The following is a 15,503-nucleotide window of genomic DNA, read 5'->3' as shown; positions in this document are numbered from 1 at the left end:
GTCTAAATGCTTTCCACCAAAGATTAAGAACAAAGAAAAGAATGTTTGCATTCACCACTCCCAGTCAATATTGTAACTGAAAGTCCTGGCCAATGTAATAGGCAGGAAAAGGAAACAAAAGTCATGTCAATTGAAAAGGAAGAAAAATAAAACTGTCTTTATTCACTAATAACATGGTTGTCACAAAAAAAAAGTCCAGGAAATCTATAGAAAATCCTAAAACTAATAAATGATTTTTACAAGATCAGAGAATAATATGCAAAAGTCAATTGTATTTTTAAGTATAAGTAAACAAAAATTAGAAATTTAAAAAATTTTAGTAACATTTATAATATCATAAAATATGAAATACATAGGGATAATCTGACAAAAGATGTATAAGACCTATACACTGAAAACTAAAAAACATTGCTGATAGAAGTTAAGGAATGACTAAGTAAATTGGAAGATATACCAGGTTCATGGATTAGAAGATTTAATGCTGTTAAAGTGTCAATTTCCCCAAATTAATCTGTAGATCTAATGTGTTCCTAAATATAATTGTGTCAGGCTTTTTTTTTTTTTCAGTAAACATTGTAAAGCTGATTCCAAAATTCTTATGGAAATGTTAAGTACCTAGAATAGTCAAAATAACTTTGAAAAAGAAGAATAAAATTGGAGGATTTCCACTACCTAACTTTAAGACTTATTATAAAGCTACGGTAAAAAAGACAATGTGGTATTGGTGTCCAGATAGAAAATTAGATTAACAGGGCCGGGTGCACTGGCTTACACCTGTAATCCCAGCACTGTGGGAGGCTCAGGTGGGGAGATCACGAGATCAGGAGATCAAGACCATCCTAGTCTCTACTAAAAAGTACAAAAAATCAGCCGGGTGTGGTGGCACGTGCCTGTAATCCCAGCTACTCGGGAGGCTGAGGCAGGAGAATCGCTGGAACCCGGGAGGCGGAGGTTACTGGCGCCACTGCACTCCAGCCTGGAGACAGAGTGAGACTCCCATCTTAAAAAAAAAAAAAAAAAAAAAAAACTCTTTTCTTAGAAATAAAAAAAAAGGCCAGGTGTAGTGGCTCATGCCTGTAATCCCAGTACTTTGGGAGGCTGAGGCAGGCAGATCACTTGAGGCCTGGAGTTTCAGACTAGCCTGGCCAACGTGGTGAAACCTCTATGGGGTTTCACCACACTGGCCAGGCTGGTCTCGAACTCCTGACTGCAGGTGATCCACTCGCCTCAGCTTCCTAAAGGGCCAGGATTACAGGCGTGAGCCACCACACCTGGTCTGAATCACTGTATTTTGGAAAAGATAAGTTCAAGAATTAGCTGGGCATGGTGGCAGGCACCTATAATCCCAGCTACTTGGGAGGCTGAGGCAGGATAATCACTTGAACCAGGAGGTGGAGGTTGCAGTGAGCCGAGATTGTGCCACTGTGCTCCAGTCTGGGAGCCAGAGCAAGGCTCTGTCTCAAAAAAAAAAAAAAAAAAAGAGAAAAAGAAAAAAGAAAAAAAAATACAGAATTAAGAGTTGCTCATGCAGAGGGAAAAAGAAAGATTTATTGTCATTGTCGTTTTCCTCTTTTTTTTGTGGAAACACAGACACTAGGACCTTAAGAAAGGCAGGAGACAGATCTAATGAATCTCTGGGTTCTGCCAGCAGAGTGATCTTCCCTACTCAGTGATCTCTACTGAGCAGGAGCCACCAATTCTCTTTGTAACTTAATGGAAGTGGCTTTCCCCTGTCAGCACCTCAGTTTCATTTGTAAAATGAGGAAAAGCAAACCTACCTCTGAGGGCTGTTATGAGATCATGGTTGGGGAACTTTCCCAGCCAAAAGTAAATGCACAAGTGATGTCTAGTGTGGCAACCCATGATCCAACCACCAAATAGAAAACAATGTTCAAACACACAGAATATCAAAAGTATACACACAAATGGTGGGAGTGTAAGTTAATACAGTGTGACAGTGTCTACTAAAGCTAAACACATACCTGCTCTGTGATCAGCAATTCCACACGTGGGTCTATTTTGTTTTTCGGGGGGTGGTGGGGGGATCCATTTTCAGAAGAAATGAATACATCAGTTTGCCCAAAGAAATATACTAGAATATTCACAGTGAGAGACAGGACTACCTGGATTTCCTCGGCAGACTAAGAATCCCTAAGCCTAGCTGGGAAGGTGACCGCATCCACCTTTAAACAAGGGGCTTGCAACTTAGCTCACACCCGACCAATCAGGTAGTAAATAAAGAGAGCTCACTAAAATGCTAACCAGGCAAAAACAAACGGTAAAGAAATAGCCAATCATCTATCACCTGAGAGCACAGGGGGAGGGACAATGATCAGGATACAAACCCAGGCATTGGCGCCGGCAAGGGCAACCCCCTTTGGGTCCCCTCCCATTTTATGGGAGCTCTGTTTTCACTCTTTTTTTTTTTGAGATGGAGTCTCGCTCTGTCACCCAGGCTGGAGTGCAGTGGCACGATCTCAGCTCACTGCAAGCTCCACCTCCTGGGTTCACGCCATTCTCCTGCCTCAGCCTCCCGAGTAGCTGGGACTACAGGCACCCGCCACCACGCTCGGCTAATTTTTTGTATTTTTAGTAGAGACGGGTTTTCACCATGTTAGCCAGGATGGTCTTGATCTCCTGACCTCATGATCCGCCCGCCTCGGCCTCCCAAAGTGCTGAGATTACAGGCGCGAGCCACCGCGCCCGGCTGTTTTCACTCTTAAATCTTGCAACTGCACACTCCTCTGCTCCGTATTTGTTACGGCTTGAGCTAAGCTTTCGCTCGCGGTCCACCGCTGCTGTCTGCTGCCCTGGTAGACCTGCCGCTGACTTCCACTCCTCCGGATCCGGGTGTCCACTCCACTTCTGATCCAGCGAGGCAGCACCCATTGCCGCTCCCAATTGGGCTAGAGGCTTGCCATTGTTCCTGTGCGGGCTAAGTGCCCAGGGCTCATCCTAATTGAGCTGAATAGAGCTATAACACTCAACACACGGCCCAAGATTCCATTCCTTGGAATCTGTGAAGCCAAGAACCCCAGGTCAGAGAACAAGAGGCTTGCCGCCATCTTGAAAGTGGCCCGCCACCATCTTGGGAGCTCTAAGAACAAGGACTCCGGTAACAATAGCACTATAACAGCCCTAAACTGGAAAATATCCCGTCTGAGGTATAGGGCATAATCACAAAATGGAAACCATCCAGAATGAAAATGAAAGAACTATTTCTACACATAATATGTATGAATCTCACAAAAATAACATTAACTAAAAGAAGCCAAACACAGTACACTGGTCTAGAGAGAAAGAGAATTCAAAACAAATAAAAGTAACTTACTTGTTGTAACTCAGGGTGAGTCCAGCCAGACAGTGGCTCATGTCTGTAACCCCAGCACTTTGGAAGACTGAAGTGGATCATCTGAGCCCAGGAGTTCGTGACCAGCCTGGGCAACATAGGGAAACCCTATCCTTACAAAAAACATTTTAAAATTAGCAAGGAATGGTGGCACATGCCTGTAGTCCCAGGTGCTTGGGAGGCTGAGGCTATAAGATCGCTTGAGTCTGGGAGGTTGAGCCTGGAGTGAGGAGTGGTCTCACCACTGCACTCCAGCCTGGGCGACAGAGCAAGAACCTGTTTCAAAAGATTTTATATGTGTGTGTGTGTGTATATATATGTGTGTGTGTGTATATATGTTTGTGTATATATATATATTTAAAAGCTATGTGGGGTGGGTCACGCCTGTAATCCCAGTACTTTTGAAGGCTGAGGAGAGAGGATCGCTTGAGGCCAGGAGTTGGAGACTCTAGTGAGCTATGATCGTGCCACTGCACTCCAGCCTGGGCGACAGAGAGACTGTATCTCTCAAAATAAAAATAAAAATTAAAAAAACATATGAGTAGATGAATGATAACCTTTAGAAAGGATCCAGGAGGCTGGGTGTGGTGGCTCACTGGTTCACGCCTGTAATCCCAGCACTTTGGGAGGCAGATCACTTGAGATCAGGAGTTTGTGAACGGCCTGGCCAACATGGTGAAATTCTGTTTCTACTAAAAATACAAACATTAGCCTGGGCAACAGAGTGAGACTCCCTCTTCAGACAGGGGTGGGGAGTGGGGGAGGGGGAGGGAAGAAGGGATGGAGGAAAGGGGAGCACATGGGGCTTCTACTGTTTGGTTTTGCGATCTGAATTCAGGTTGTAAGAGTGTGTTCACTTTGTGTAATTTCGTCGAGCTGTAATGATTTGTGCTCTTCTCTTTAACTTCAATAAAAGGTTTATTTAACAAAAACTGTAGCTGGTGTGAAGGGTAGCAGTGTATCCCTGGGGCCTGGAATACAGGCTTTGGGGTCAGACAGACCTGGGTCCCAATCTGTGCTTTGTCCCTTCGGCACGTTGTGACTACGGCTGGTGGCTTCGTGGCTCTGGGCTTGTTTCCTTCTCTATAAATGAGGAAACATAATACCTGCTACGATGATGCCTGTAAAGCTTAAGCACAGGACCTGGCATAGGTTTGTAAGGCGGAAACCTGGGATACAGAATTAAGGCCTATGGATCTCCTGTGCAACCCAATTTCTGGGCACTGGCTGTCTCATTTTCCCCAGCCCAGACGCGTGGGTTCTACTTGACTGGTTGCTCACTGCGGGCTCGGGGCTCCTCACTCCTGGGGGTAAAGCCCGGTACGAAAGGTCACCTTCAGGGGCAGCTCAGACCTTCCAACGCCCGCGCGGGGCACAATCTTGGGATCAGCCCCACAAGGAGACCCTACCCGCCCATACGATCCCTTCTGTGGAGCCCAGCTCAAGGCCCCTCCAGCCCAGACACTAAATGAAAGCTAAGAGCAGTTGGCCGCCAGACTGTCCGTGCCAGAGCTCTGCGAACTCACTCCGTTAAAAGAGCAACGGCCTTGCGCCACCTCCTGGGGTGAACCCCCAGCCCTTCACTGCAGGGCAAGATGGCGCTGTCGCGTGATACTGCGCACGCGCACAGCTCCGGTCCCGCCCCAAGCCTGCGGGTACGCACAGCGCACGAGCTTATGTTGAGGGCGGAGCCCAGATGAGCCCTTCATCCTATCCTGCCCTTCCAGCCACTCTTAGCGGTAACTTAAACTACGCTTCCCAGAAGCCTCCTCAGCCAGGGACTTCCGTTGTCGTCAGCGGAAGCGGTGACAGATCATCCCAGGCCGCACAGAGGCCGGCTTGGTCACTATGGAGGAGATAGGCATCTTGGTGGAGAAGGCTCAGGTACAGTGGGGACTTGAGCTTTTTAGTCCGTGCTGGGCTCGCGGGGAGAGGGTGAAGCCAGACCTGAGTGGGGAGATGAATGGCTTCCGGGACCCCGGTCCGGGTTGGGGTGATTTCTGAGGCCTCGGTGGAGAGCTTTGTGTCTTTCGAAGGCTTGTCTGGGTGGCCGAGTGATGGTGGGAGGTAAGGCTCAGAAAGCGGGTCTAGGGGAGTGAGTGACGTTAGTGGGTCTTTGGGACGGATTGATTTCGAACCCTGGCCGGTAGTGCTTAGTTAAGTCGGTGGCCTGGCGTTGGGATTGGGTCAGGCGGTGAGTGATGTATGGGATCCAGCTGTGCGGCCGAGTGATCCCCGGGACTAGGCTGCGGGGCTGACTGATGTTCAGGGCTTTGCTGATGGGGGTAATGGGGCGGGTAGTTAAGTATTGTCTGTAGCTTGGCTGAGTGATGTTTAGGTCTAAGGTGAGTTAGGAGACTGTGACATAAGGGATCTTTGAGGGGAAACTGGGGAATGTTGGGACTCTTTGAAGGCGCAGTCACTTTAACAGCTTATCTAGGAGAGCCATGTGACATTAGGAACCTCTTGAGGGGGATCGGGTGGCATTTGGATCTGATAATGGAGTTGATGTAACATTTAGATCCTAGTTGGGGGTTGTGTGACACTGGGGACATGTTATGAGTGGTATATGATAACATAAGAACTGTTTGGGGGCAAGTTGACATAAGGAGCTTGTTTAGGGGGCCAAAAACAGGATCTATTTAGAGGGTCTTATGATATCAGGGGTCTGTTAGGGGCTAAGTGACTTCAGGGTGACGTGGGGAGGGGAACAAACGTTAGTGAAGTTGAGATGCTTTCATGAGAGGACCGTCTTCCAACGTAAGTTGTCCCTTTTGGTCTAGGATGAGATCCCAGCGCTGTCCGTGTCCCGGCCCCAGACTGGCCTGTCCTTCTTGGGCCCTGAGCCTGAGGACCTGGAGGACCTGTACAGCCGCTACAAGGTACATTCAACCCCCAACCCAGACCTTGCACAGGACCTGGCATCTCATACTCTCCCCATTTTCCACCACTCTCTGGATCAGCAAGGGCTGGAGCCATCCCCTTCTGTCCCCTCTTGCTCACAGAAGCTGCAGCAAGAGCTGGAGTTCCTGGAGGTGCAGGAGGAATACATCAAAGATGAGCAAAAGAACCTGAAAAAGGAATTCCTCCATGCCCAGGAGGAGGTGAAGCGAATCCAAAGCATCCCGCTGGTCATCGGACAATTTCTGGAGGCTGTGGATCAGAATACAGCTATTGTTGGCTCTACCACAGGTGTGTGGGTAGCTAAGGACATCTAATTCATTCATTTGTCCACTTCACTATTTCCTACCATGTGCTAGGAAGCAGCAAACAAGGCAGGGCAGTGCAGTGCAGTGTTCTTCAGAGTATTTTGACTGATCGAAAGGTAGAAATACATATACATACATATATATATATATATATGTTTTTTTTTTTTTTTTTTGAGACAGAGTTTTGCTCTTGTCATCCAGGCTGAGAGTGCAGTGGCACGATCTCGGCTCACTGCAACCTCTGCCTCCCAGGTTCACGTGATTCTCCTGTCTCAGCCTCCCAAGTAGCTGGGATTACAGGCATGGACCACCACGCCTGGCTACTTTTTGTATTATTAGTAGAGACAGGGTTTTACCACGTTGGCCAGTCTGGTCTCGAACTCCTGACCTCAGGTGATCTACCCACCTCGCCCTCCGAAAGTGCTGGGATTACAGGTGTGAGCCCAACTGTGCCCAGCCAGAAATATATTTTACATTGTGAATATCTGTCTCTCTTACTTTTTAGATAGATGTATAAAACATAAGTCTCACCATGAAATATTTAGCCTTACTATGTGTGGTATATGCTGATGTTTTCTATCCTATTCTAGTCTGTTTTGCTTTAAACACAGTTCTGGTCATGAACTTCCAAACTGATTTCACAACTACTACTGGTTTGGGGCCTGCAGTTTGCAACGATGAGTAGGAGTGTTAAGAGATTGGGCTCTGAGGCCAGGCATGGTGCCTCACACGTATAATCCCAATACTTTGATCAGGTGGGCAGATCACTTGAGGCCAGAAGTTTAAGAACAGCCTGGGCAACATGGAGAAACCCCGTCTCTACTGAAAATATAAAATTTAGCCAGGTGTGGTGGTGCACGCCTGCAATCCCAGCTACTTGGGTGGTTGAGGCATGGGACTCTGTTGAACCCGGGAGGTGGAGGTTGCAGTGAGCCAAGATCGCGACACCATATTCCAGCCTGGGCGACGGAGCAACACTCTGTCTTAAAAAAAAAAAAAAAAAAAAAAAAAAGACTGGGCTCTGATAGGGACTCAGAGTCCCTCTGAGAGTATATTGTAGCTGCTGCTGTTTATATAGGTCTAGGCCTTGCCCTCTTGATAGTCATTGTCACTGGCACTTACCTGTTTTTTCCCGTTTCTGGGCTCTGCTCCTCTGGACCAAGCCATGTTCTTGTAAAGGTTGTGGAGAAAGGTGTGCGATTGTGCCTGGAATTGGACTGGGGGGCTATGAGAAAGTGAGGGGAGAGTGGTATCCAGGATGAGGTCTCTATCTTGGGAGTTGGGATAGTGCAGCTTTCCATGAGATGGCACCATGGGGAGAGGAGCAGGTTTGTGGGAACACAGGGAGGGCAGTCCAGAGCATCATGGGAGGTGTCCAGGAGGCTGCTGGTCAGCCAGGTCTGACAGTCAGGAGAGAGACTGAGCCTGGAAAGAGAAGTGTGCCTCACTAGTATGAGATGCAGGGGGAGGCCTGCTGGACAGCCAAGGTTGGAGCTCAAGGGAGAATCAGGGCAGTAGATAAGGAGTTCGTGTGAATGTTGGGGACGGACAGCAGGAGGGAAGGCTGGAGGCCGAGAGGGGGCCCCTCAGGGTCTGAGCCAGAGATGTTGGTGGCGTGGAGGGTGCGACTGTGAGATGAGGAGGAAGGAAGGGGGAAGGGGCAGTTTCCAGGCTGACACTTCTTGTTTTCCTCCCTCCCTTCTCGCAGGCTCCAACTATTATGTGCGCATCCTGAGCACCATCGATCGGGAGCTGCTCAAGCCCAACGCCTCAGTGGCCCTCCACAAACACAGCAATGCACTGGTGGACGTACTGCCCCCCGAAGCCGACAGTAGCATCATGATGCTCACCTCAGGTAAAGGGGGAGCCTGCAGCTGGGAGGACCCTATGGGGACCTTGGGGACCCAGCCAGGAGCCCCAGCTCTGCTCTCCCACCAGACCAGAAGCCAGATGTGATGTACGCAGACATCGGAGGCATGGACATCCAGAAGCAGGAGGTGCGGGAGGCCGTGGAGCTCCCACTCACGCATTTCGAGCTCTACAAGCAGGTGAGGTGGTGTAGGTGGCGGGGAAAGGAGAGGCCCCATTGGGTCTGGGGTTGGAGGTGGAACCCCTGACTCCCACTTCTCTTCCTTCCTGTGGGTTTCAGATCGGCATCGATCCCCCCCGAGGCGTCCTCATGTATGGCCCACCTGGCTGCGGGAAGACCATGTTGGCAAAGGCAGTGGCACATCACACAACAGGTGAGCCCTTCCGCCCCTGCCCCGAGCTCTGATCTTCTGGCCTCTTCGCCTTGCTCCCTGCTCGCTCACTCTCCCCAGGAAGTGGCACCGCACGGTGATTAGAAACATAGACCCTGGGGTCATAGCCCATGTGTGCATGTTACTGGCTGTGCTGACTTCACCTCCTTGGGCCTTTCCTCGTAGTAAAAGACTCATTTCACCCGGTGATTGTGAGCAGTTAATGAAATAATGCAGTGTTTTCCTACAATGGGTTGTGACCCATTAATAATTATGAATTTCAATTTGTGGGTTGCAGCCAGCATTTTGAAACATGAAGTAGAACAGAAAGCACCAGATCACATCCACATAGTATTTATACCATGGTACAAGTATATATGGTGCAAGTTCGTCTGTTTTGTGAAACTTGTTTCATACACATGTGCACACTCGTGTACTTGTGGTTCTTCAAAAATGTATTTTTTTTTTTTTAATTCTTAAGTATTTTGTAGAGATAGGGTCTATGTTGCCCAGGCTGGTCTTGAACTCCTGGGCTCAAGGGATTCTCCCACCTCAGCCTCCCAAAGTGCTGAGATTACAGGTGTGAGCCATATGCCTGGCCCCAAAAATGTATTTCTTTTTGTAAGTGCCAGACAAAAATGTCTGAAAGTCACTCACTCTATAACTTTTTTAAAATTTATTTATTTTAAAGCCCTAAAATCTTCAGCATATGTTCAGATCTTAATACACGTGAGCCAGGGAGCAGTAGGAGGCAGTAGTTAAGCAGTATGTTTTCTAGGGCTAGACTGCCTAGCTTTGAAATCTTACTCCCCCACCAACTTCTTATGTGATCCTGGGTAAGTTAACCTCTCTGTAACTCAGTTTCTTCAACTGTCAGGTGGTACCTATTTTTCTGGGGTGGGTGTTCAGAAGACCAAATTGATACTAAGCATCTGGAATGGGCAATAAATGTTAACTGTTGTCATTGTTACTCATTTGCTTGGCACTTTATTGAACTTTTACTCTGTACCAGGCCTTGTGCTAGAATGCAAAGATGATAATCAGAGATGTCCCTTGCCTTGACTGGGAAAAAAGAAATAGACACCTAGAACTCAGTCATTCAGTGACTGTTTATTGAAGACCTACTATGTGCCAGGATGTGTTGTAGATGGTAGAGACGTGACAGTAAACAGAGCACCTCCTTATGGAGGTGATGTCTTAGTTGGAAAACAAACAGATATACAAGTCAATAGATTATGTAGCACAACCCATGACTTGCATGTGGCTCAGGATGGCTCTGAATGTGGCCCAACACAGATTCGTAAACTTTCTTAAACATAAGATTTTTTTTTTTTGAGATAGAGTCTTGCTCTGTCACCCAGGCTGCAGTGCAGTGGTGCTATCTTGGTTCACTGCAACCTCCGCCTCCTGGGTTCAAGCGATTCTTCTACCTCTGTCTCCTGAGTGGCTGGAATTACAGATACACACCACCATGACCGGCTAATTTTTCTTGTACTTTTGGTAGAAATGGGGTTTCACCATGTTGGCCAGGCTGGTCTCGAACTCCTGGCCTCAATTGATCCACCCGCCTTGGTCTCCCAAATTTCTGGGACTACAGGTGTGAGCCACCATACCGGCTGTGTTTTTTTTTTTTTAAGTTCATCAGCTATCATTAGTGTTAGTGTATTTTATGTGTGGCCCAAGACAATTCTTCCAGTGTGGCCCTGTGTACCCTTCACCCAGATTCCCTAATGTTATTATCTTATGTAACCATAGTACAATTAGGAAAACCAAGAAATTAACAATGGTACAATACTATGAACTAAAGTTTAGACCTCCTTCAAATTTTACCAGTTTTTCCACTTAGATACCCTCACTTCAGGTTCTGTCATTTTTCTGAGTGACCTGGGGTGGTTTGTCACTGGCAGAGGGAGGGAGGAGAGAAGATGTAGAAGGGATGTAGCAATGGGAAAAGCTGCTCACTGGGGTAGAGTTTTGTTTTATTTTCTAGAGACAGGGTCATGTCTGGCTGGGCGCAGTGGCTCACACCTCTAATCTCAGCACTTCGGGAGGCTGAGGCGGGCAGATCACGAGGTCAGGAGTTCAAGACCACCCTGACAAACATAGTGAAACCCCGTCTATACTAAAAATACAAAAAAATTAGCTGGGCGTGGTGGTGGGCACCTGTAATCCCAGCTACTCAGGAGGCTGAGGCAGGATAATCACTTGAACCCGGGAGGCGGAGGTTGCAGTGAGCCAAGATTGTACTATTGCAATCCAGCCCAGGCGATAGTGTGAGATTCTGTCTCCAAAAAACAAACAAAAAAAAGAGAGACAGGGTCTTGTTCTGTCACCCAGGCTGGAGTACACTGGTGTGATCATAGCCCACTGCAACCTCAATCTCCTGGGCTCAAGCAATCCTCCCCTCTTCAGTCTCCTGAGTAGCTGGGACTACAGGCGTGTGCCACCATGCCCAACTAATTTTTGTATCATCATTTTCAGTAGAGACAGGGTCTTGCTATGTTGCCAAGGCTGGTCTTAAACTCCTGGGCTGAAGCCATCCTCCTGCCTCAGCTTCCCAAAGTGTTGGGATCACAGGTGTGAACCTTTTTTTCCTCTCGTTTTTCGGGGGGAATTCATCTGTTTGTTCCAATGACAGCACAGCTTACTAAGAGTGAGTAACTGAAGCAGGAGCCCATTCCAGCGTAGGTGGAAGTAGTAGTAGAGCCCAGAGGGGGCTGAGAGATTGGGAGGACAGGGAAGGTCAGGGTAGGAAGGGGACTGTAGTGATTGAGTAGGAAAGGCAGACGGACAGTCTGGGTCAGATAAGGCAATTCCAGGGATGGGGATTTCATATGGAACTGGTTGGACATTTGCAGAACAGCCAACTAAATGCGTGGCCAAAGTCAGGTGGTCAAGGTGTGTTTAGAGCAGAAAAAGTCAGAAATCTTGAGGTTAGGATGCTGAACGAGCCCCCAGCTGATGCAAGTACCAAGAAAGAGGGACCCCTTGAGCCAGGTGTAAAGTCTGGATCTTAGGGAGTGAACAGGGCAGGGCTGAAGCCTTGAACAGTTCCTAGTTTATGACATAAAACCACCCAGTCTATCTATGGACTGCATGTCTCCCTAGGAGAGTTCTGGGGGTATGCTTCATACAACCCAAAGCATCTGATCCTTAAGAAACAAGTATAACTTTAAGAAACAAGGCCAGGGTCAAGCATGGGGTAGCTCATGCCTATAATCTCAGCACTTTGGGAGGCTAAGCCAGGAGGATTGCTTGAGGCCAGGAGTTTGAGACCAGCCTGGGCAATATAGCAAGACCCCATCTCAAAGATTTTAAAAAGCTAGGTGTGGGTACATGCCTATAGTCCTATCTCCTCGGGAGGCTGAAGAGGGAAGATTGCTTGAGCCCAGGAGATTGAGGCTGCAGTAAGCTATGATCATACCACTGTACTCCAAGTCCAGAGGGAGGGCCCAGAACAAATTGGTCTTCAACCCCATTGCCAATTGTCAGTTATATCAGAAGACATGCCGGTGGTCCCTGATTTTTTTCAGGAAATTAAAAAGCCGGGCCTTAGAGCAAATAGGAACTCAGGGCTCTTGGCGAGGCAGTATGATGTGTTAGTATACGGGCAGCATATCTGTTTTCTTGCTGATTTTGCAAGTGCTCCAGAAATCTAGACTGGTTTTTTTTTCTTTCTTTTTTTTAGTATTTCATATCCTGATTTTTAAATGTTGGGCCAGAAAAATGACACATCTGGCTGGGCATGGTGGCTCATGCCTATAATCCCAGAACTTTGGGAAGCCAAGGCAGGTGGATCACTTGAGGTCAGGAGTTCAAGACCAGCTTGGCCAACATGGTGAAACCTTGTCTTTACTAAAAATACAAAAATTAGCTTGGCGTGGCAGTGCACGCCTGTAATTCCAGCTACCTGGGAGGCTGAGGCAGGAGGATCACTTGAACCCTGAAGGCAGAAGTTACACTGAGCTGAGATTGTGCCACTGCACTCCAGCCTGGGCAACACAGCAAGACTCTGCCTCAAACAAACAAACAAACAAACAAAACAGTGACACATTTGTGAGGAGGATTCATAATTTAGGCCACTGGATCACTGGGGGGTACAAGTAGATGACTGTTCCCCAGGGCTGGATGTGGGACCCAGCCTTGGGCATGAGAGAATGACACAACTACTAGGTGTGGGTATCCAAGGAAAAGGATGTCTTCAAGGAATTCTCAGTTTCTGTTAAAGCAGAATGGGCCCCTCAGGAGGCTCATCCCCACCTAACCCTTGTCATCCTGTCATCAGCTGCATTCATCCGGGTCGTGGGCTCAGAGTTTGTACAGAAGTACCTGGGTGAGGGCCCCCGCATGGTCCGGGATGTGTTCCGCCTGGCCAAGGAGAATGCACCTGCCATCATCTTCATAGATGAGATTGATGCCATCGCCACCAAGAGATTCGATGCTCAGACGGGAGGTAAGTGATGCTGAAGCAAGGCCCGGGATCTTGGACAGGCTTGTCGCATGGGATGCCCGGGACTGACCATGCTGTGCACTCTCAGCCGACAGGGAGGTTCAGAGGATCCTGCTGGAGCTGCTGAATCAGATGGATGGATTTGATCAGAATGTCAATGTCAAGGTTTGGGGTTCGGGATGGACAAGGGGAGGTGTGGTATAGGAACTGAGGAAAGGTGGGGGCTGGCACCTGAGGGGCGGTTATCATGACAGGAAGGAGGTAGGAGTGCAGAGATCTGAGCTGACCTGCCCCCCGATGTCAGGTGATCATGGCCACAAACAGAGCAGACACCCTGGATCCAGCCCTGCTACGGCCAGGACGGCTGGACCGTAAAATTGAATTTCCACTTCCTGACCGCCGCCAGAAGAGATTGATTTTCTCCACTATCACCAGCAAGATGAACCTCTCTGAGGAGGTTGACTTGGAAGATTGTATCCTGCTGCAGAAGTGAGGGAGGGGCCCTAGTTGGGAACGGGGATTAGATCTTCAGCCCCACTTCTGCCATCACCACAGCCCAGACTGTGCAGGTGGGACCAAAGTCCAGGGAGGAGGGGAGGTGACAGAGATGGCCAAAGATGACTTCCAGCCCCAGGCATTCACCCCATCACACAAGGAATAGTTTCCTTAACTTGCTGCAGATGTGGCCCGGCCAGATAAGATTTCAGGAGCTGATATCAACTCCATCTGTCAGGAGGTAAGTGGTGGTTTCTCTCTGGATCCAGGCAGTGGGTGTGTGAGGACCCTTCTTCTCTGAACCACCCTGCTGTAGTCCTTCTGTCCCCTCATGGCTGCCCTGGGTCGTGGGCACCATCTCTCTCTTCCTCTACCATCGCTAGGGGTGGATAGTACAGGGGTAGTGTTTTGTTTTTTGTGTTTTGCTTTGAGACAGGGACTCGCTCAATCACCCAGGCTGGAATGCAGTGGTGCAATCATGACTCACTGCACTGATCCTCCCACCTCAGCCTCCCGAGTAGCTGGGATTACAGGCGCCCACCACCACGTCTGGCTAATATTTGTATTTTTTGTAGAGACGGGGTTTCACCATGTTGCCCAGGCTGGTCTCGAACTCCTGGGCTCAAGTGATCCGTCTACCTCAGCCTCCCAAAGTGTCAGGATTATAAGCATGAGACACCGCGCCCTGCCACAGGAAGCAGATTTTAACTCTCATCCTTCAACAGAGTGGAATGTTGGCTGTCCGTGAAAACCGCTACATTGTCCTGGCCAAGGACTTCGAGAAAGCATACAAGACTGTCATCAAGAAGGACGAGCAGGAGCATGAGTTTTACAAGTGACCCCTCCCTTCCCTCCACCACACCACTCAGGGGCTGGGGCTTCTCTCGCACCCCCAGCACCTCTGTCCCAAAACCTCATTCCCTTTTTTCTTTACCCAGGATTGGTTTCTTCAATAAATAGATAAGATCGAATCCATTTAGTTTCTTCTTAGAAGTTTAACTCCTTTGGAGAATGTGGGCCTTGAATAGGATCCTCTGAGTCCCTCTTAATCTGACAGATGAGCAGACAAGGTGCATGGCCTGGTTTGCAGCTTGAGAGAACCAAAGAATTCAAACCAGATGACTTCCGAAATGTGGGGAAAGGGATGGAAAATGAACCTGAGATGGCAGTCGTTAATCACAGAATAAAGCCCTGTGCATCTCCCTTATTTCCTACGGTAAAAGTAAAGCAGTTTAGGTCACAGGCCTTAGGAGTTCATAGGAAGGAGATGTCCAGTGCTGTCCAATAGAACTTTCCACAATGATGGATATGTTCTATGTTCTCCAGTATGGTAGCTGCTCGCCACATGTGGCTAATAAGCACCTGAAATATGGCTGGCGTGACTGAGAAACTGAACTTTTTTTTTTTTTTTTTTTTTTGAGATGGAGTCTTGCTGTGTCACCCAGGCTAGAGTGCAGTGGTGAGATCTCGGCTTACTGTTGCCTCTGCCTCCTGGGTTCAGGTGATTCTCCTGCCTCAGCTTCCCGAGTAGCTGGGACCACAGGCACCTGCCACCACACCCAGCTAAGTTTTATATTTCTAGTAGAGACAGGGTTTCACTATATTGGTTAGGCTGGTCTCGAACTCCTGACCTCAAATGATCTGCCTGCCTTGGCCTTCCTAAGTGTTGGGATTACAGGCGTGAGCCACCGTGCCTGGTCAAGAAATGGAACTCTTACACACTGCTGGTGGGAATGTAAAATGGTAAGCCACTTTGGAAA

At 48.4% G+C, this 15,503-nt stretch overlaps 1 protein-coding gene across 2 annotated transcripts; it reads left to right on the top strand.

Moving 5' to 3' along the window:
- Positions 1–4,999: 4,999 nt before the first annotated feature.
- On the top strand, positions 5,000–14,718 carry PSMC4 (proteasome 26S subunit, ATPase 4). Of its 2 annotated transcripts, none has more exons than XM_025368384.1 (11): positions 5,000–5,233; positions 6,133–6,231; positions 6,448–6,541; positions 8,267–8,413; positions 8,497–8,606; positions 8,708–8,801; positions 13,084–13,251; positions 13,337–13,413; positions 13,553–13,721; positions 13,929–13,984; positions 14,469–14,718. In XM_025368384.1, exons 1-11 carry the CDS (start codon positions 5,198–5,200, stop codon positions 14,580–14,582), a joined length of 1,164 nt encoding a protein of 387 aa, XP_025224169.1. In that variant the 5' UTR covers positions 5,000–5,197; the 3' UTR covers positions 14,583–14,718. The 2 variants fall into 2 exon arrangements, with proteins under 2 accessions (XP_025224169.1, XP_025224168.1); XM_025368383.1 differs by having other exon boundaries at positions 6,355–6,541.
- Positions 14,719–15,503: the final 785 nt, after the last annotated feature.

Source organism: Theropithecus gelada, chromosome 19, assembly GCF_003255815.1.
Source record: "Theropithecus gelada isolate Dixy chromosome 19, Tgel_1.0, whole genome shotgun sequence".
NCBI classification, from domain to species: domain Eukaryota; kingdom Metazoa; phylum Chordata; class Mammalia; order Primates; family Cercopithecidae; genus Theropithecus; species Theropithecus gelada.
The sequence above is the reverse complement of the archived record's forward strand: the minus strand, read 5'-3'. Positions and strand labels throughout refer to the sequence as shown.

What these genes read in the sequence shown, in the direction of transcription:
- PSMC4 (XM_025368383.1), top strand. Translation starts at nt 5,198, where the DNA reads ATGGAGGAGATAGGCATCTTGGTGGAGAAGGCTCAG. An exon ending in ACCTGTACAGCCGCTACAAG is followed by an intron (nt 6,232 to 6,354) that starts GTACATTCAACC and finishes TCTTGCTCACAG; the next exon opens with AAGCTGCAGCAAGAGCTGGA. An exon ending in TATTGTTGGCTCTACCACAG is followed by an intron (nt 6,542 to 8,266) that starts GTGTGTGGGTAG and finishes CCCTTCTCGCAG; the next exon opens with GCTCCAACTATTATGTGCGC.